The sequence below is a fragment of the Antedon mediterranea genome, chromosome 8 (genome assembly GCF_964355755.1).
Source record: "Antedon mediterranea chromosome 8, ecAntMedi1.1, whole genome shotgun sequence".
Classification (NCBI taxonomy): Eukaryota; Metazoa; Echinodermata; class Crinoidea; order Comatulida; family Antedonidae; genus Antedon; species Antedon mediterranea.
Genome location: NC_092677.1, coordinates 7,780,961 through 7,803,151, shown reverse-complemented (window position 1 = coordinate 7,803,151; position 22,191 = coordinate 7,780,961). Strand labels below are relative to the sequence as shown.

At 37.5% G+C, this 22,191-nt stretch overlaps 3 protein-coding genes across 3 annotated transcripts; all 3 read right to left on the bottom strand.

Annotated features, from left to right (window-relative positions):
* Positions 1–290: 290 nt before the first annotated feature.
* LOC140057385 (uncharacterized) lies at positions 291–6,587 on the bottom strand. The gene is made up of 9 exons (XM_072103022.1): positions 6,430–6,587; positions 4,527–5,206; positions 4,218–4,289; positions 3,307–4,103; positions 2,392–3,187; positions 1,793–2,292; positions 1,422–1,684; positions 1,092–1,340; positions 291–1,002 (listed from the first exon to the last, which is right to left on the bottom strand). The coding sequence occupies exons 2-9, from the start codon at positions 5,071–5,073 to the stop codon at positions 471–473; spliced, it is 3,756 nt and encodes a 1,251-aa protein (XP_071959123.1). The 5' UTR covers positions 5,074–5,206; positions 6,430–6,587; the 3' UTR covers positions 291–470.
* Positions 6,588–7,846: 1,259 nt separating this feature from the next.
* On the bottom strand, positions 7,847–14,143 carry LOC140057384 (uncharacterized). Its single transcript, XM_072103021.1, has 9 exons — positions 13,986–14,143; positions 12,083–12,762; positions 11,774–11,845; positions 10,863–11,659; positions 9,948–10,743; positions 9,349–9,848; positions 8,978–9,240; positions 8,648–8,896; positions 7,847–8,558 (listed from the first exon to the last, which is right to left on the bottom strand). Exons 2-9 carry the CDS (start codon positions 12,627–12,629, stop codon positions 8,027–8,029), a joined length of 3,756 nt encoding a protein of 1,251 aa, XP_071959122.1. The 5' UTR covers positions 12,630–12,762; positions 13,986–14,143; the 3' UTR covers positions 7,847–8,026.
* A 1,259-nt stretch (positions 14,144–15,402) lies between these two features.
* Positions 15,403–21,699, bottom strand: LOC140057386 (uncharacterized). The gene is made up of 9 exons (XM_072103023.1): positions 21,542–21,699; positions 19,639–20,318; positions 19,330–19,401; positions 18,419–19,215; positions 17,504–18,299; positions 16,905–17,404; positions 16,534–16,796; positions 16,204–16,452; positions 15,403–16,114 (listed from the first exon to the last, which is right to left on the bottom strand). Exons 2-9 carry the CDS (start codon positions 20,183–20,185, stop codon positions 15,583–15,585), a joined length of 3,756 nt encoding a protein of 1,251 aa, XP_071959124.1. The 5' UTR covers positions 20,186–20,318; positions 21,542–21,699; the 3' UTR covers positions 15,403–15,582.
* Positions 21,700–22,191: the final 492 nt, after the last annotated feature.

Here is a 22,191-nt window from a genome sequence, read left to right as displayed (position 1 = left end):
AGTGGAATTGCTCTTGAAATAAATATAAAATAGTTGAGAATTTACACTACTAAGGAAATAGTCTTGACAAGAATATAGAATTCACCATTTAATGTACACTCAACTGCAAAAGTTTCCCCTCTGCTTTTTTTGTAAGGGCTTGGGACCTTCAAATACAAAGTGCAATGAATGATATAATGTAAATTATAATGTAATAATTAAAACTGAATGTAATTTATAAAAATTACAAAATAATTTACAACATTAATTATTGCTCTTTGGATTTGGCAGCATTAAAAACTTTTTTTTTTTATTATTATTATTAACTTTACTGCACATTCAGAATACCATTAGATATGGTGGCCCAATGGCCAAATTGCATAAAATACAAATATTTTGTAAAAAGTGAATATAAAATCACAGAACAAATAAAAATTGAAGATATACGAAACAGTATAAAAACTATCCATGGCTACAACAATCATTTGGAATCATTCTTTTTGCTGCTTTTTTTTCCTCTCTTGACGAAGGCGACGGATGGCAACCATAGCCGATTTCCATTCTTTAAAAGTCACATCAGATGTTGCAGCACAATACCAATTTCCATAGTACTGAGTGTGGTTCTTATTTAATCTTGGTTGCTTACACTTTGAGCACACAATCGCAGACGTTCTTGGTTTGTATATTTTGATCGGTTTCCCTTCCGATATGTCTTTAGCCACTCGTTTTCTGTACAAGAGGGTAGTTCTAGGAATACGAGTACTGCTAGCCTCAGGGACTGACGGTGGTGGTTTTGCTATCTCGCCAGGAACTGGGATCGACGGTCTGTTTCCTAGAGTCGCTAGGCCGGAAGTGTTTTTTGGTAGGACAAATGTGAAAGATGGAGCGCTTGTATGAACGTTTAGCACCGCTGGCTTGGTTAAAGGTTCAAGTAGGGTTTTATCAGAGACAAGTTTGGGTATTGTTGCCGAGATGCCAGATTCCAACACTTGCCGCTCTTGCTTCTTTGACGTTCTGTTGTACCTGTTGAAAATAAATCAAACACAGTATTTAAAAACTTTAATGTATTTACTGTAGCGTAAAATAACAATCAATAACAAGTAAAAACTCACCACTGGATGAGTGTCGTACGATTTATCTCCATCAACTGAAGCTTAGCAAACAACATCAGGTGTCCATTCGATAGCACTTTCCGACGAATGTTCTTGTAGCCTTTGGTAATGAGCGGCCAGCGCTGGAAACGTTTACCTTCGATAGATACGGTAGATGGATACGCTTCACATAGTTTTGTAATAATGCACTCCATATATCGATTGCAGTCCGGCCACTGAGCTGGCCCGGTGTTCTGACCTAAGAAGCATCTTTTAAAAAAAAAACAAAGAAACAAGTTAGATTTAAGACACATCATGCAACAAAGTAAAAAACGCTGGAAACTGCCTTACCGTCGAGTGCTTTCGACACCAGGTATTACGGAAGTAGTTTTACTTTTCTTGAACCTGCCTTTCGTCAGGTAATCTTGATGCCGTGCTTTGCGCTTAATGGTTTTGTCATAAGCATCCAGGTTGTTCCACAACTTTGCGACATGTTCAGCATGACTTTGACTTATCACTCCACTGTCTTCCTTAAACTGCATAAGGTAGTCTGCCAGGGCTTCAACTTTGGCGTAGCCTGGAATGTTGTCCGGTCCAGTGGAATCCTCAAGTTCCTAAATTGTAAAATATGAAAACAAAATATATAATCAGACTCGTGCATTGTATTTCAAAACAGAAACAAAATTTGTGAGGTAGAAGCTAATGATACAAATTTAACTCACTGTGTCAAAAAGGGCTGCTTTTCCTTCACCATCATCATCATCATTATCGTCACATGAAGGCAAGGGCTCCAGCTGGGGTGGTGAGGGTTCTTTAGCATTTCGAGGTTTAAAACAACGCTTAGGTGGTTTGTAGTCTGGTTGAGTCTTGTCATCATACCCTTCATCAACATCAAAAGTGTAAATTTCTTCATCAAAGTCTTCATCATAAATGGTATCTGTTTTGACAGGAAATTGAGTTTCGAGCACTTTGTTCGACTGGTTGTACAGGTACTCCACTCCGATGAGTTCTCCAGTGTACTTGTTTGGAATGATAAAACTTTTGTACACTTTTTTGCCAATCACTTGCTCTGCCAGTATGTTGAGAGCATGCTGATGCAGTCCACTATATGTACTGGAGATGGGTCCTCCAGACTGGGTAGCGGCTAGTGCACGGTTTGCATTCCATCGAACAAGTCCATCCATCAGGTAAGCTTGGAAATGTAAGTCGCTAGCACGCTCACCTGAGAAAAAAATAAAACATCCATAATAATGAAATAATACAAAAATCTGTAGATCGGTTTGAAGATTTGGTAGATACCAAATAAAAAGTAATACTGTACCTGGAATAAACCTGTTAAGATGAAGATGAAACGATTCCAAAGAAGTGGAGCCTCTTGCGCAACGATATACTGGCAAGGTAACTCCACCCTTAAGCATCTCACTGGTTTTTGTGTAGAGCGGGATGCCTTCTGGATCCTGGATGCAGGCGATGTGTCGCTCTTGTGAGCTCCAGATATCCCAGGTCTGTTCAGAGTCTAAGAGTGGGACGCCCATTGTGTCACGGCCTTCTTCACCATCGAGGGAAGTCAGCAGCTCTCGGATTAGGTTGGCAGTCTCGCGAGTCCCTCGTGTTGTCCTGCGACAATGTAAAGCATACTCCTTCTTGCTGATGTTTTTCAATATGATGTCGTCTGTTGGGTTGGAATGCTTCTTGCTTGCAATGAGCTGTTCACGCTTGGCGAGCTTCAGACGTTCAACATCGTCAGCGCTCCACTCAAAAATGCAAGCGGAAAGACGTTTGAGAAATATCGGATACAACTGATGTGATTCTGTTGAACAAGCTGCAGCAATTCTCCTCATGAAGTGCCAGATGTCCAGACGAATTTTCATGTCAGGCCAGGCGCTGAACATCTTCCTTATGCTTGAATGACCGCAGCAGTCACGGTCGACGTAGAGAATCTCGGGAGGAGGTACGCCTGCCAAAGCATATCGGTTAATGATGCCGTTTGTCATGTTGTTTAAGCCACATCCTTCTGCAGCAGTCAGGACTGTAATGAGCACCTGGCCGTACTCATTTCCGACGTTTGTTGCCCACGCTCCTGTTCCACATGCACGACCGGCTAGCTTCCTTACAATCTGCAAAAAAACCCAAACAAATTTATTCGGAAGAAAGCTTCCCCACAATCTGCAAAAAAAAAAAAATTAAAATAATTAAAAGTAAATTGCAGAAATAGTATTGTTTATAAATTATTTACCCTTTTGGTCGAGTCAATCTTCAACACTCTTCCGAACGTCGATGTGATAGAAGCCTTGAGTTCGTCGATTCTTCCCATTACTTCGTTGCAGTAGATGGTAAGGAACCATTGGACAGAGGGAACAGGAATCATTTTAGACACCTCATCAAATTTAGAAGCAGCAATGACATAATCATCACGAGAACCACAGAACTTCTTGCAATTTTCTAAGTAGAGAGCCACTCTCTCATTCCACCGCCTTGTGTGTTGTTCTAAGACTTGTTGGCGAAGCTGTGATGGACTGTTACCGAGACCGCGGTACTTTAGAAGCTGCAGGACCCGGTTGTCGCAGGCCAAGTGATACGAAAGTACAACAGGAAACTGAAGGCGATGTTCTAAATCAAGTTGCTTTAAAATGTTTTCACTCCAGCCAATTTGTCTTTGTTTGCAATTAGAGCACCTCAGTTGCTCTGTTGCAAGAAAGTAGTGGCAGTCTAAATCCAGGACCGGACGAACGATTCCATGGAGGCCGCCTGATGTTAGTGGATAGCTCTTGCATTCTGGCCGAGGGCAGACCAGCTTGACCTGCCAAGTCTTGCGGGGCAACCAAAGAAGAAGACGATGACCGAAGTAACTGTTGGCCATGGGTATGTTTTTGTTGAGCGGATCCGGTTGAGGTGGATAATACCAAAGTTGTTTGAGTTTAGTTGAATCCAACTCTGCAGTCCCCTTCTTCGATTTCTTGAATAAGGTTTTTGAAATCCACTGCTGATCGATCTCGGGCAAGTTCTTCTTCCATTTATCTGGTATGAGACAATCTGCAAGAAAAACCAAAACAAAATTGTATAATTTATGAAACTACATTATGTAATTTTCATTTTCTAGTTTTAAAAATCAAACAAAATAATTAAAATTACACTGAAATAAACTACCTTCACTCTGTTTGATAGTTATTGTAGTGGATGGCATAGTACTAACAGGTTCATAAGATGTATTTGGTTGAGCTGTAAGACGGAAAATTAAAGAATATTTAGCAGTAAACTACTACTTCATTCGCTATCTACAGTATGCTATAAAACAATGTATTTAAACAACACGATTTTATGATTGAGTATAAATGAATGCATAAAAAAAAACGTAAACCCAGCAAGCCTACAACATACACAGGCACTAAAAATGCAAAACCTGAAATTTGTAATTTAGAAAATGCACAAAAAACACAAATATGGAATAAGTCTTACCTGGTGCATATGAGGTTGATGGTTGCAAAGAAGCATCAAAGACATCAGTACCAGAAAGTGTTTCATCTGTGACATCCTCAACCTTTTGTAGCTTAATACCAACAGGTATGTACGATGTCTGTCTAGTTGGGCATTTCCTGCGGCGTTTTATTTCTTTCATTGCTATGGCTTCTTTGCCTTCTGGGAAAGACTCCAAGTACCTCTTAAAGTTGAATTTGTTAATACTAAGTGAACTTGTACTTGGAATTTCATTAGCCATTTTAATAACAAAACATACTGCATATTCCAGTACATTTTCGACCATCCACTTGAATGTTTGTCCACTGTATTTACTATGCTGAAACTTGTAGCAGCCCAACACATCACATTCATCTTTGGTGTTTCCACCCAGCCTGCACACCTCCTTCAAGGCATCTTGGCGTACATCATCAGGAGTTAGACACTTGCCAGTTGGTCGTTTTCTCAAGCTGTTAAATACTACAGCAGCAGATGTATCTTCAAGAATTAAGGCACCCTCTTCACTGCGCCGAAAAGTTGGTCTGAACATACTGTACTGTCTATTGAACACCTGCAAAACTAAAAAAACTGATCAAAGGCAAAAATATATGTAAGTAAAGTATGTAAAAAAGAAAATTTTACCCGTATAATGCCACTGTGCACCGTGCAGTTGTAGTAAATGGCTGTAAATAAAAGAAAATCAAATCTAAATAAAATAAAATATCTGTGGGTTAAAATTTCTCAAGTAATAATTAATAGTAGACCAAGACTTTAAATGTAAAATATTAATAAAATGAATTACATATAGCATTAAAACATATCTACTAAGAACAAACTATTTTATCTAAATTAAATTAAGAAAATATTACATATGAATAATTATGTTTTTTTTTCAATTAAGAAAACTATATAAAGAATTACAACATAAATTAGAGTAAACTGAATAATCTTTGTTTATTAAACAGTGTATGTATCAACTCTTTGATCCCTGAGCACTTCCTTTAATGCAATCAAATTATTTGAGAATCTTATCTAAATCCACAAATACAGTTGATTGCCTAATTAAACGAATGCTTTAGATCAAAGAGTTGAAGCCTACACTTAATTAAACAATCATTATAATAAAAGTTAAATTGTTTATCTATCAATTAAAAGGGTTGACATGTGAACAAGGCTTTAGTCTGTTTCCCATGGATGCTATTCTGATACAGCACACATTTAGTTGTTTATAGTTTAAAATTATGTTTAGGCCTAAAATCTATTACAGGGTACATAGGCTAGTCTAACTAGTAGTAGGATTGTTAAAATATTAAATAAATTAAACTTTAAAGAATAGCTTAATTACTTTAAACTAAATTTATTTACTATGGGATGGTTCTACGATAAATACTAGCCTAGGCCTAGTCTAAACTACTGTAGTAAGTTTTGAAGAAAAAAAATAACAGGGAGCCCTAAGTAGGTAGCATCTTACTAGGGCCTAGCACTTACAGGCCCATGGTTTGACTTACAATTCATGGCAACCAAAAAAGATCTAGGCCTACCTAGAGGTCTTTCTATCTAGCCTACTAGCTAGGCCTAGGCTATATAGGCCTAGTAAATACATTAATTAAAGTAAGTGTCGAGTGACACTATCTAACCCTAACTAACCTATAAAGGCATGCGTTATTGTTAATACTTTATGAAATATATGTAGGCCTACTGGTAATTAGGGGGATAAGTAATAATAGCAAATGCATTTTACCACACACAGAGCAGACTACCGCCAACAAGAATTAGCGTCGGCACCCATACAAACACATTTGCTAGGCCATGGCATAGTTTCTATTGACTATGGCTAGGCCTAGACCAAACAAGTTATCAACACTTTAAATGCCGATTTCAAGCATGAAATCAATTTCGCTCTTACCTTTAATGCAAGTACACGTTCGAGTTGAATACAGCTACTACCAGAATTCGCCTTGAAATTAATAATAATAAGTCTAGAGGATTTGTAAAAAGATGTTGTCGCATGTAAGTCTCTGGACAAAATCTCATCATTGTTTGTGTTGTGAAAAACTTGTTGAAGTCACATATTAATTACGTCACTTTTCAGTGTTCTGATTGGTCAAAATGACAAATTTGGAACAATTTTTCTAATGCCCTGATTACGTCACTTTTCAGTGCTCTGATTGTTCAACTTTTGGAACGCTTTCCGCTGCTCTGATTGGTCAATCAGTTGTTCAATTCATTGTCCAATTCTACAGCACATATTGGGTTATTTGTAGCGCATAGGGTACAACTCAATCTTCTCACTCGAAACGGTAAAGAACGCAAAAATAAATGGACAAGAAATGGACAGAGCCATGTGGGGTCATTAAAACTGAATTGGACTGGGTCATTAGATAATGAGGAAACTAGACAATTGGCCAATGGGACCCAAGAATCTAGGAGGTTGTTTTGAATACCGGCATACTAAAAACTGTCAATTTTAGGGGTTTATCACATGATCGATGTATTAAATGAATAAAAATATTAAATAATAGAATAATAAGACTTAAATTTTTTGTTAAAAGTTGAGAAAGTCGACATTTTTTTCATCCAATTTTCGAAAAATCCTTGTACTACAGTACATGAATTTTGTTTTTTAAAACACGGTAAATTCGACTACAATATGTATGTTGTATTAATCGTTAGTTCTTTTAATATGACGAGACGTTTTTTGTTGTGTTTTTAGGGTGTGAACAATTGTCAATCAAAATTGTATATATATGTTAAATACTATGTAACTATTTAAAAAACCCACCCTGACTTCTGATTGGCCAACCATATTCCAAGTAGTTTGATAAGTCAGCCTTTTTCAAAAATGTAGACAAAATTACCGTTAACTTTGTCTGGGGCTTTTTTTCTAGGCCACATGGTATCATAGGATATGTGTAACTGTAAGAGGAGTAACTGAAGGTTACTGGATAATAACCTCTATAGTATGAGTTATTATCAAAATATATTATTAGAATTGGTGGAATGAATTATTTGATTCACATCAAAATGAATTGTAGTGGAATTGCTCTTGAAATAAATATAAAATAGTTGAGAATTTACACTACTAAGGAAATAGTCTTGACAAGAATATAGAATTCACCATTTAATGTACACTCAACTGCAAAAGTTTCCCCTCTGCTTTTTTTGTAAGGGCTTGGGACCTTCAAATACAAAGTGCAATGAATGATATAATGTAAATTATAATGTAATAATTAAAACTGAATGTAATTTATAAAAATTACAAAATAATTTACAACATTAATTATTGCTCTTTGGATTTGGCAGCATTAAAAACTTTTTTTTTTTATTATTATTATTAACTTTACTGCACATTCAGAATACCATTAGATATGGTGGCCCAATGGCCAAATTGCATAAAATACAAATATTTTGTAAAAAGTGAATATAAAATCACAGAACAAATAAAAATTGAAGATATACGAAACAGTATAAAAACTATCCATGGCTACAACAATCATTTGGAATCATTCTTTTTGCTGCTTTTTTTTCCTCTCTTGACGAAGGCGACGGATGGCAACCATAGCCGATTTCCATTCTTTAAAAGTCACATCAGATGTTGCAGCACAATACCAATTTCCATAGTACTGAGTGTGGTTCTTATTTAATCTTGGTTGCTTACACTTTGAGCACACAATCGCAGACGTTCTTGGTTTGTATATTTTGATCGGTTTCCCTTCCGATATGTCTTTAGCCACTCGTTTTCTGTACAAGAGGGTAGTTCTAGGAATACGAGTACTGCTAGCCTCAGGGACTGACGGTGGTGGTTTTGCTATCTCGCCAGGAACTGGGATCGACGGTCTGTTTCCTAGAGTCGCTAGGCCGGAAGTGTTTTTTGGTAGGACAAATGTGAAAGATGGAGCGCTTGTATGAACGTTTAGCACCGCTGGCTTGGTTAAAGGTTCAAGTAGGGTTTTATCAGAGACAAGTTTGGGTATTGTTGCCGAGATGCCAGATTCCAACACTTGCCGCTCTTGCTTCTTTGACGTTCTGTTGTACCTGTTGAAAATAAATCAAACACAGTATTTAAAAACTTTAATGTATTTACTGTAGCGTAAAATAACAATCAATAACAAGTAAAAACTCACCACTGGATGAGTGTCGTACGATTTATCTCCATCAACTGAAGCTTAGCAAACAACATCAGGTGTCCATTCGATAGCACTTTCCGACGAATGTTCTTGTAGCCTTTGGTAATGAGCGGCCAGCGCTGGAAACGTTTACCTTCGATAGATACGGTAGATGGATACGCTTCACATAGTTTTGTAATAATGCACTCCATATATCGATTGCAGTCCGGCCACTGAGCTGGCCCGGTGTTCTGACCTAAGAAGCATCTTTTAAAAAAAAAACAAAGAAACAAGTTAGATTTAAGACACATCATGCAACAAAGTAAAAAACGCTGGAAACTGCCTTACCGTCGAGTGCTTTCGACACCAGGTATTACGGAAGTAGTTTTACTTTTCTTGAACCTGCCTTTCGTCAGGTAATCTTGATGCCGTGCTTTGCGCTTAATGGTTTTGTCATAAGCATCCAGGTTGTTCCACAACTTTGCGACATGTTCAGCATGACTTTGACTTATCACTCCACTGTCTTCCTTAAACTGCATAAGGTAGTCTGCCAGGGCTTCAACTTTGGCGTAGCCTGGAATGTTGTCCGGTCCAGTGGAATCCTCAAGTTCCTAAATTGTAAAATATGAAAACAAAATATATAATCAGACTCGTGCATTGTATTTCAAAACAGAAACAAAATTTGTGAGGTAGAAGCTAATGATACAAATTTAACTCACTGTGTCAAAAAGGGCTGCTTTTCCTTCACCATCATCATCATCATTATCGTCACATGAAGGCAAGGGCTCCAGCTGGGGTGGTGAGGGTTCTTTAGCATTTCGAGGTTTAAAACAACGCTTAGGTGGTTTGTAGTCTGGTTGAGTCTTGTCATCATACCCTTCATCAACATCAAAAGTGTAAATTTCTTCATCAAAGTCTTCATCATAAATGGTATCTGTTTTGACAGGAAATTGAGTTTCGAGCACTTTGTTCGACTGGTTGTACAGGTACTCCACTCCGATGAGTTCTCCAGTGTACTTGTTTGGAATGATAAAACTTTTGTACACTTTTTTGCCAATCACTTGCTCTGCCAGTATGTTGAGAGCATGCTGATGCAGTCCACTATATGTACTGGAGATGGGTCCTCCAGACTGGGTAGCGGCTAGTGCACGGTTTGCATTCCATCGAACAAGTCCATCCATCAGGTAAGCTTGGAAATGTAAGTCGCTAGCACGCTCACCTGAGAAAAAAATAAAACATCCATAATAATGAAATAATACAAAAATCTGTAGATCGGTTTGAAGATTTGGTAGATACCAAATAAAAAGTAATACTGTACCTGGAATAAACCTGTTAAGATGAAGATGAAACGATTCCAAAGAAGTGGAGCCTCTTGCGCAACGATATACTGGCAAGGTAACTCCACCCTTAAGCATCTCACTGGTTTTTGTGTAGAGCGGGATGCCTTCTGGATCCTGGATGCAGGCGATGTGTCGCTCTTGTGAGCTCCAGATATCCCAGGTCTGTTCAGAGTCTAAGAGTGGGACGCCCATTGTGTCACGGCCTTCTTCACCATCGAGGGAAGTCAGCAGCTCTCGGATTAGGTTGGCAGTCTCGCGAGTCCCTCGTGTTGTCCTGCGACAATGTAAAGCATACTCCTTCTTGCTGATGTTTTTCAATATGATGTCGTCTGTTGGGTTGGAATGCTTCTTGCTTGCAATGAGCTGTTCACGCTTGGCGAGCTTCAGACGTTCAACATCGTCAGCGCTCCACTCAAAAATGCAAGCGGAAAGACGTTTGAGAAATATCGGATACAACTGATGTGATTCTGTTGAACAAGCTGCAGCAATTCTCCTCATGAAGTGCCAGATGTCCAGACGAATTTTCATGTCAGGCCAGGCGCTGAACATCTTCCTTATGCTTGAATGACCGCAGCAGTCACGGTCGACGTAGAGAATCTCGGGAGGAGGTACGCCTGCCAAAGCATATCGGTTAATGATGCCGTTTGTCATGTTGTTTAAGCCACATCCTTCTGCAGCAGTCAGGACTGTAATGAGCACCTGGCCGTACTCATTTCCGACGTTTGTTGCCCACGCTCCTGTTCCACATGCACGACCGGCTAGCTTCCTTACAATCTGCAAAAAAACCCAAACAAATTTATTCGGAAGAAAGCTTCCCCACAATCTGCAAAAAAAAAAAAATTAAAATAATTAAAAGTAAATTGCAGAAATAGTATTGTTTATAAATTATTTACCCTTTTGGTCGAGTCAATCTTCAACACTCTTCCGAACGTCGATGTGATAGAAGCCTTGAGTTCGTCGATTCTTCCCATTACTTCGTTGCAGTAGATGGTAAGGAACCATTGGACAGAGGGAACAGGAATCATTTTAGACACCTCATCAAATTTAGAAGCAGCAATGACATAATCATCACGAGAACCACAGAACTTCTTGCAATTTTCTAAGTAGAGAGCCACTCTCTCATTCCACCGCCTTGTGTGTTGTTCTAAGACTTGTTGGCGAAGCTGTGATGGACTGTTACCGAGACCGCGGTACTTTAGAAGCTGCAGGACCCGGTTGTCGCAGGCCAAGTGATACGAAAGTACAACAGGAAACTGAAGGCGATGTTCTAAATCAAGTTGCTTTAAAATGTTTTCACTCCAGCCAATTTGTCTTTGTTTGCAATTAGAGCACCTCAGTTGCTCTGTTGCAAGAAAGTAGTGGCAGTCTAAATCCAGGACCGGACGAACGATTCCATGGAGGCCGCCTGATGTTAGTGGATAGCTCTTGCATTCTGGCCGAGGGCAGACCAGCTTGACCTGCCAAGTCTTGCGGGGCAACCAAAGAAGAAGACGATGACCGAAGTAACTGTTGGCCATGGGTATGTTTTTGTTGAGCGGATCCGGTTGAGGTGGATAATACCAAAGTTGTTTGAGTTTAGTTGAATCCAACTCTGCAGTCCCCTTCTTCGATTTCTTGAATAAGGTTTTTGAAATCCACTGCTGATCGATCTCGGGCAAGTTCTTCTTCCATTTATCTGGTATGAGACAATCTGCAAGAAAAACCAAAACAAAATTGTATAATTTATGAAACTACATTATGTAATTTTCATTTTCTAGTTTTAAAAATCAAACAAAATAATTAAAATTACACTGAAATAAACTACCTTCACTCTGTTTGATAGTTATTGTAGTGGATGGCATAGTACTAACAGGTTCATAAGATGTATTTGGTTGAGCTGTAAGACGGAAAATTAAAGAATATTTAGCAGTAAACTACTACTTCATTCGCTATCTACAGTATGCTATAAAACAATGTATTTAAACAACACGATTTTATGATTGAGTATAAATGAATGCATAAAAAAAAACGTAAACCCAGCAAGCCTACAACATACACAGGCACTAAAAATGCAAAACCTGAAATTTGTAATTTAGAAAATGCACAAAAAACACAAATATGGAATAAGTCTTACCTGGTGCATATGAGGTTGATGGTTGCAAAGAAGCATCAAAGACATCAGTACCAGAAAGTGTTTCATCTGTGACATCCTCAACCTTTTGTAGCTTAATACCAACAGGTATGTACGATGTCTGTCTAGTTGGGCATTTCCTGCGGCGTTTTATTTCTTTCATTGCTATGGCTTCTTTGCCTTCTGGGAAAGACTCCAAGTACCTCTTAAAGTTGAATTTGTTAATACTAAGTGAACTTGTACTTGGAATTTCATTAGCCATTTTAATAACAAAACATACTGCATATTCCAGTACATTTTCGACCATCCACTTGAATGTTTGTCCACTGTATTTACTATGCTGAAACTTGTAGCAGCCCAACACATCACATTCATCTTTGGTGTTTCCACCCAGCCTGCACACCTCCTTCAAGGCATCTTGGCGTACATCATCAGGAGTTAGACACTTGCCAGTTGGTCGTTTTCTCAAGCTGTTAAATACTACAGCAGCAGATGTATCTTCAAGAATTAAGGCACCCTCTTCACTGCGCCGAAAAGTTGGTCTGAACATACTGTACTGTCTATTGAACACCTGCAAAACTAAAAAAACTGATCAAAGGCAAAAATATATGTAAGTAAAGTATGTAAAAAAGAAAATTTTACCCGTATAATGCCACTGTGCACCGTGCAGTTGTAGTAAATGGCTGTAAATAAAAGAAAATCAAATCTAAATAAAATAAAATATCTGTGGGTTAAAATTTCTCAAGTAATAATTAATAGTAGACCAAGACTTTAAATGTAAAATATTAATAAAATGAATTACATATAGCATTAAAACATATCTACTAAGAACAAACTATTTTATCTAAATTAAATTAAGAAAATATTACATATGAATAATTATGTTTTTTTTTCAATTAAGAAAACTATATAAAGAATTACAACATAAATTAGAGTAAACTGAATAATCTTTGTTTATTAAACAGTGTATGTATCAACTCTTTGATCCCTGAGCACTTCCTTTAATGCAATCAAATTATTTGAGAATCTTATCTAAATCCACAAATACAGTTGATTGCCTAATTAAACGAATGCTTTAGATCAAAGAGTTGAAGCCTACACTTAATTAAACAATCATTATAATAAAAGTTAAATTGTTTATCTATCAATTAAAAGGGTTGACATGTGAACAAGGCTTTAGTCTGTTTCCCATGGATGCTATTCTGATACAGCACACATTTAGTTGTTTATAGTTTAAAATTATGTTTAGGCCTAAAATCTATTACAGGGTACATAGGCTAGTCTAACTAGTAGTAGGATTGTTAAAATATTAAATAAATTAAACTTTAAAGAATAGCTTAATTACTTTAAACTAAATTTATTTACTATGGGATGGTTCTACGATAAATACTAGCCTAGGCCTAGTCTAAACTACTGTAGTAAGTTTTGAAGAAAAAAAATAACAGGGAGCCCTAAGTAGGTAGCATCTTACTAGGGCCTAGCACTTACAGGCCCATGGTTTGACTTACAATTCATGGCAACCAAAAAAGATCTAGGCCTACCTAGAGGTCTTTCTATCTAGCCTACTAGCTAGGCCTAGGCTATATAGGCCTAGTAAATACATTAATTAAAGTAAGTGTCGAGTGACACTATCTAACCCTAACTAACCTATAAAGGCATGCGTTATTGTTAATACTTTATGAAATATATGTAGGCCTACTGGTAATTAGGGGGATAAGTAATAATAGCAAATGCATTTTACCACACACAGAGCAGACTACCGCCAACAAGAATTAGCGTCGGCACCCATACAAACACATTTGCTAGGCCATGGCATAGTTTCTATTGACTATGGCTAGGCCTAGACCAAACAAGTTATCAACACTTTAAATGCCGATTTCAAGCATGAAATCAATTTCGCTCTTACCTTTAATGCAAGTACACGTTCGAGTTGAATACAGCTACTACCAGAATTCGCCTTGAAATTAATAATAATAAGTCTAGAGGATTTGTAAAAAGATGTTGTCGCATGTAAGTCTCTGGACAAAATCTCATCATTGTTTGTGTTGTGAAAAACTTGTTGAAGTCACATATTAATTACGTCACTTTTCAGTGTTCTGATTGGTCAAAATGACAAATTTGGAACAATTTTTCTAATGCCCTGATTACGTCACTTTTCAGTGCTCTGATTGTTCAACTTTTGGAACGCTTTCCGCTGCTCTGATTGGTCAATCAGTTGTTCAATTCATTGTCCAATTCTACAGCACATATTGGGTTATTTGTAGCGCATAGGGTACAACTCAATCTTCTCACTCGAAACGGTAAAGAACGCAAAAATAAATGGACAAGAAATGGACAGAGCCATGTGGGGTCATTAAAACTGAATTGGACTGGGTCATTAGATAATGAGGAAACTAGACAATTGGCCAATGGGACCCAAGAATCTAGGAGGTTGTTTTGAATACCGGCATACTAAAAACTGTCAATTTTAGGGGTTTATCACATGATCGATGTATTAAATGAATAAAAATATTAAATAATAGAATAATAAGACTTAAATTTTTTGTTAAAAGTTGAGAAAGTCGACATTTTTTTCATCCAATTTTCGAAAAATCCTTGTACTACAGTACATGAATTTTGTTTTTTAAAACACGGTAAATTCGACTACAATATGTATGTTGTATTAATCGTTAGTTCTTTTAATATGACGAGACGTTTTTTGTTGTGTTTTTAGGGTGTGAACAATTGTCAATCAAAATTGTATATATATGTTAAATACTATGTAACTATTTAAAAAACCCACCCTGACTTCTGATTGGCCAACCATATTCCAAGTAGTTTGATAAGTCAGCCTTTTTCAAAAATGTAGACAAAATTACCGTTAACTTTGTCTGGGGCTTTTTTTCTAGGCCACATGGTATCATAGGATATGTGTAACTGTAAGAGGAGTAACTGAAGGTTACTGGATAATAACCTCTATAGTATGAGTTATTATCAAAATATATTATTAGAATTGGTGGAATGAATTATTTGATTCACATCAAAATGAATTGTAGTGGAATTGCTCTTGAAATAAATATAAAATAGTTGAGAATTTACACTACTAAGGAAATAGTCTTGACAAGAATATAGAATTCACCATTTAATGTACACTCAACTGCAAAAGTTTCCCCTCTGCTTTTTTTGTAAGGGCTTGGGACCTTCAAATACAAAGTGCAATGAATGATATAATGTAAATTATAATGTAATAATTAAAACTGAATGTAATTTATAAAAATTACAAAATAATTTACAACATTAATTATTGCTCTTTGGATTTGGCAGCATTAAAAACTTTTTTTTTTTATTATTATTATTAACTTTACTGCACATTCAGAATACCATTAGATATGGTGGCCCAATGGCCAAATTGCATAAAATACAAATATTTTGTAAAAAGTGAATATAAAATCACAGAACAAATAAAAATTGAAGATATACGAAACAGTATAAAAACTATCCATGGCTACAACAATCATTTGGAATCATTCTTTTTGCTGCTTTTTTTTCCTCTCTTGACGAAGGCGACGGATGGCAACCATAGCCGATTTCCATTCTTTAAAAGTCACATCAGATGTTGCAGCACAATACCAATTTCCATAGTACTGAGTGTGGTTCTTATTTAATCTTGGTTGCTTACACTTTGAGCACACAATCGCAGACGTTCTTGGTTTGTATATTTTGATCGGTTTCCCTTCCGATATGTCTTTAGCCACTCGTTTTCTGTACAAGAGGGTAGTTCTAGGAATACGAGTACTGCTAGCCTCAGGGACTGACGGTGGTGGTTTTGCTATCTCGCCAGGAACTGGGATCGACGGTCTGTTTCCTAGAGTCGCTAGGCCGGAAGTGTTTTTTGGTAGGACAAATGTGAAAGATGGAGCGCTTGTATGAACGTTTAGCACCGCTGGCTTGGTTAAAGGTTCAAGTAGGGTTTTATCAGAGACAAGTTTGGGTATTGTTGCCGAGATGCCAGATTCCAACACTTGCCGCTCTTGCTTCTTTGACGTTCTGTTGTACCTGTTGAAAATAAATCAAACACAGTATTTAAAAACTTTAATGTATTTACTGTAGCGTAAAATAACAATCAATAACAAGTAAAAACTCACCACTGGATGAGTGTCGTACGATTTATCTCCATCAACTGAAGCTTAGCAAACAACATCAGGTGTCCATTCGATAGCACTTTCCGACGAATGTTCTTGTAGCCTTTGGTAATGAGCGGCCAGCGCTGGAAACGTTTACCTTCGATAGATACGGTAGATGGATACGCTTCACATAGTTTTGTAATAATGCACTCCATATATCGATTGCAGTCCGGCCACTGAGCTGGCCCGGTGTTCTGACCTAAGAAGCATCTTTTAAAAAAAAAACAAAGAAACAAGTTAGATTTAAGACACATCATGCAACAAAGTAAAAAACGCTGGAAACTGCCTTACCGTCGAGTGCTTTCGACACCAGGTATTACGGAAGTAGTTTTACTTTTCTTGAACCTGCCTTTCGTCAGGTAATCTTGATGCCGTGCTTTGCGCTTAATGGTTTTGTCATAAGCATCCAGGTTGTTCCACAACTTTGCGACATGTTCAGCATGACTTTGACTTATCACTCCACTGTCTTCCTTAAACTGCATAAGGTAGTCTGCCAGGGCTTCAACTTTGGCGTAGCCTGGAATGTTGTCCGGTCCAGTGGAATCCTCAAGTTCCTAAATTGTAAAATATGAAAACAAAATATATAATCAGACTCGTGCATTGTATTTCAAAACAGAAACAAAATTTGTGAGGTAGAAGCTAATGATACAAATTTAACTCACTGTGTCAAAAAGGGCTGCTTTTCCTTCACCATCATCATCATCATTATCGTCACATGAAGGCAAGGGCTCCAGCTGGGGTGGTGAGGGTTCTTTAGCATTTCGAGGTTTAAAACAACGCTTAGGTGGTTTGTAGTCTGGTTGAGTCTTGTCATCATACCCTTCATCAACATCAAAAGTGTAAATTTCTTCATCAAAGTCTTCATCATAAATGGTATCTGTTTTGACAGGAAATTGAGTTTCGAGCACTTTGTTCGACTGGTTGTACAGGTACTCCACTCCGATGAGTTCTCCAGTGTACTTGTTTGGAATGATAAAACTTTTGTACACTTTTTTGCCAATCACTTGCTCTGCCAGTATGTTGAGAGCATGCTGATGCAGTCCACTATATGTACTGGAGATGGGTCCTCCAGACTGGGTAGCGGCTAGTGCACGGTTTGCATTCCATCGAACAAGTCCATCCATCAGGTAAGCTTGGAAATGTAAGTCGCTAGCACGCTCACCTGAGAAAAAAATAAAACATCCATAATAATGAAATAATACAAAAATCTGTAGATCGGTTTGAAGATTTGGTAGATACCAAATAAAAAGTAATACTGTACCTGGAATAAACCTGTTAAGATGAAGATGAAACGATTCCAAAGAAGTGGAGCCTCTTGCGCAACGATATACTGGCAAGGTAACTCCACCCTTAAGCATCTCACTGGTTTTTGTGTAGAGCGGGATGCCTTCTGGATCCTGGATGCAGGCGATGTGTCGCTCTTGTGAGCTCCAGATATCCCAGGTCTGTTCAGAGTCTAAGAGTGGGACGCCCATTGTGTCACGGCCTTCTTCACCATCGAGGGAAGTCAGCAGCTCTCGGATTAGGTTGGCAGTCTCGCGAGTCCCTCGTGTTGTCCTGCGACAATGTAAAGCATACTCCTTCTTGCTGATGTTTTTCAATATGATGTCGTCTGTTGGGTTGGAATGCTTCTTGCTTGCAATGAGCTGTTCACGCTTGGCGAGCTTCAGACGTTCAACATCGTCAGCGCTCCACTCAAAAATGCAAGCGGAAAGACGTTTGAGAAATATCGGATACAACTGATGTGATTCTGTTGAACAAGCTGCAGCAATTCTCCTCATGAAGTGCCAGATGTCCAGACGAATTTTCATGTCAGGCCAGGCGCTGAACATCTTCCTTATGCTTGAATGACCGCAGCAGTCACGGTCGACGTAGAGAATCTCGGGAGGAGGTACGCCTGCCAAAGCATATCGGTTAATGATGCCGTTTGTCATGTTGTTTAAGCCACATCCTTCTGCAGCAGTCAGGACTGTAATGAGCACCTGGCCGTACTCATTTCCGACGTTTGTTGCCCACGCTCCTGTTCCACATGCACGACCGGCTAGCTTCCTTACAATCTGCAAAAAAACCCAAACAAATTTATTCGGAAGAAAGCTTCCCCACAATCTGCAAAAAAAAAAAAATTAAAATAATTAAAAGTAAATTGCAGAAATAGTATTGTTTATAAATTATTTACCCTTTTGGTCGAGTCAATCTTCAACACTCTTCCGAACGTCGATGTGATAGAAGCCTTGAGTTCGTCGATTCTTCCCATTACTTCGTTGCAGTAGATGGTAAGGAACCATTGGACAGAGGGAACAGGAATCATTTTAGACACCTCATCAAATTTAGAAGCAGCAATGACATAATCATCACGAGAACCACAGAACTTCTTGCAATTTTCTAAGTAGAGAGCCACTCTCTCATTCCACCGCCTTGTGTGTTGTTCTAAGACTTGTTGGCGAAGCTGTGATGGACTGTTACCGAGACCGCGGTACTTTAGAAGCTGCAGGACCCGGTTGTCGCAGGCCAAGTGATACGAAAGTACAACAGGAAACTGAAGGCGATGTTCTAAATCAAGTTGCTTTAAAATGTTTTCACTCCAGCCAATTTGTCTTTGTTTGCAATTAGAGCACCTCAGTTGCTCTGTTGCAAGAAAGTAGTGGCAGTCTAAATCCAGGACCGGACGAACGATTCCATGGAGGCCGCCTGATGTTAGTGGATAGCTCTTGCATTCTGGCCGAGGGCAGACCAGCTTGACCTGCCAAGTCTTGCGGGGCAACCAAAGAAGAAGACGATGACCGAAGTAACTGTTGGCCATGGGTATGTTTTTGTTGAGCGGATCCGGTTGAGGTGGATAATACCAAAGTTGTTTGAGTTTAGTTGAATCCAACTCTGCAGTCCCCTTCTTCGATTTCTTGAATAAGGTTTTTGAAATCCACTGCTGATCGATCTCGGGCAAGTTCTTCTTCCATTTATCTGGTATGAGACAATCTGCAAGAAAAACCAAAACAAAATTGTATAATTTATGAAACTACATTATGTAATTTTCATTTTCTAGTTTTAAAAATCAAACAAAATAATTAAAATTACACTGAAATAAACTACCTTCACTCTGTTTGATAGTTATTGTAGTGGATGGCATAGTACTAACAGGTTCATAAGATGTATTTGGTTGAGCTGTAAGACGGAAAATTAAAGAATATTTAGCAGTAAACTACTACTTCATTCGCTATCTACAGTATGCTATAAAACAATGTATTTAAACAACACGATTTTATGATTGAGTATAAATGAATGCATAAAAAAAAACGTAAACCCAGCAAGCCTACAACATACACAGGCACTAAAAATGCAAAACCTGAAATTTGTAATTTAGAAAATGCACAAAAAACACAAATATGGAATAAGTCTTACCTGGTGCATATGAGGTTGATGGTTGCAAAGAAGCATCAAAGACATCAGTACCAGAAAGTGTTTCATCTGTGACATCCTCAACCTTTTGTAGCTTAATACCAACAGGTATGTACGATGTCTGTCTAGTTGGGCATTTCCTGCGGCGTTTTATTTCTTTCATTGCTATGGCTTCTTTGCCTTCTGGGAAAGACTCCAAGTACCTCTTAAAGTTGAATTTGTTAATACTAAGTGAACTTGTACTTGGAATTTCATTAGCCATTTTAATAACAAAACATACTGCATATTCCAGTACATTTTCGACCATCCACTTGAATGTTTGTCCACTGTATTTACTATGCTGAAACTTGTAGCAGCCCAACACATCACATTCATCTTTGGTGTTTCCACCCAGCCTGCACACCTCCTTCAAGGCATCTTGGCGTACATCATCAGGAGTTAGACACTTGCCAGTTGGTCGTTTTCTCAAGCTGTTAAATACTACAGCAGCAGATGTATCTTCAAGAATTAAGGCACCCTCTTCACTGCGCCGAAAAGTTGGTCTGAACATACTGTACTGTCTATTGAACACCTGCAAAACTAAAAAAACTGATCAAAGGCAAAAATATATGTAAGTAAAGTATGTAAAAAAGAAAATTTTACCCGTATAATGCCACTGTGCACCGTGCAGTTGTAGTAAATGGCTGTAAATAAAAGAAAATCAAATCTAAATAAAATAAAATATCTGTGGGTTAAAATTTCTCAAGTAATAATTAATAGTAGACCAAGACTTTAAATGTAAAATATTAATAAAATGAATTACATATAGCATTAAAACATATCTACTAAGAACAAACTATTTTATCTAAATTAAATTAAGAAAATATTACATATGAATAATTATGTTTTTTTTTCAATTAAGAAAACTATATAAAGAATTACAACATAAATTAGAGTAAACTGAATAATCTTTGTTTATTAAACAGTGTATGTATCAACTCTTTGATCCCTGAGCACTTCCTTTAATGCAATCAAATTATTTGAGAATCTTATCTAAATCCACAAATACAGTTGATTGCCTAATTAAACGAATGCTTTAGATCAAAGAGTTGAAGCCTACACTTAATTAAACAATCATTATAATAAAAGTTAAATTGTTTATCTATCAATTAAAAGGGTTGACATGTGAACAAGGCTTTAGTCTGTTTCCCATGGATGCTATTCTGATACAGCACACATTTAGTTGTTTATAGTTTAAAATTATGTTTAGGCCTAAAATCTATTACAGGGTACATAGGCTAGTCTAACTAGTAGTAGGATTGTTAAAATATTAAATAAATTAAACTTTAAAGAATAGCTTAATTACTTTAAACTAAATTTATTTACTATGGGATGGTTCTACGATAAATACTAGCCTAGGCCTAGTCTAAACTACTGTAGTAAGTTTTGAAGAAAAAAAATAACAGGGAGCTTTAAGTAGGTAGCATCTTACTAGGGCCTAGCACTTACAGGCCCATGGTTTGACTTACAATTCATGGCAACCAAAAAAGATCTAGGCCTACCTAGAGGTCTTTCTATCTAGCCTACTAGCTAGGCCTAGGCTATATAGGCCTAGTAAATACATTAATTAAAGTAAGTGTCGAGTGACACTATCTAACCCTAACTAACCTATAAAGGCATGCGTTATTGTTAATACTTTATGAAATATATGTAGGCCTACTGGTAATTAGGGGGATAAGTAATAATAGCAAATGCATTTTACCACACACAGAGCAGACTACCGCCAACAAGAATTAGCGTCGGCACCCATACAAACACATTTGCTAGGCCATGGCATAGTTTCTATTGACTATGGCTAGGCCTAGACCAAACAAGTTATCAACACTTTAAATGCCGATTTCAAGCATGAAATCAATTTCGCTCTTACCTTTAATGCAAGTACACGTTCGAGTTGAATACAGCTACTACCAGAATTCGCCTTGAAATTAATAATAATAAGTCTAGAGGATTTGTAAAAAGATGTTGTCGCATGTAAGTCTCTGGACAAAATCTCATCATTGTTTGTGTTGTGAAAAACTTGTTGAAGTCACATATTAATTACGTCACTTTTCAGTGTTCTGATTGGTCAAAATGACAAATTTGGAACAATTTTTCTAATGCCCTGATTACGTCACTTTTCAGTGCTCTGATTGTTCAACTTTTGGAACGCTTTCCGCTGCTCTGATTGGTCAATCAGTTGTTCAATTCATTGTCCAATTCTACAGCACATATTGGGTTATTTGTAGCGCATAGTACAGGGATTTTTTTTTAAATGTCAAATTTTCGACCTTTTTATTTTTTGATAAAACTGGTTACTATAGCACAATTGACATGCGCAGAACCTATTAGTCGCCCCTTTATCGAAAAATAAAAAGGTCGAAAATTTGACATTTTAAAAAAAATCCCTGTACAGGGAAATTTTCGAAAAATGGCCGATTTTAGACCAATTTATTTTTTGACATAAATGGTTACTATTGCATAATAAACGTGCACAGAGTCGAATAATGGGTTCTGTGCATGTAAATTGTGCTAAAGTAA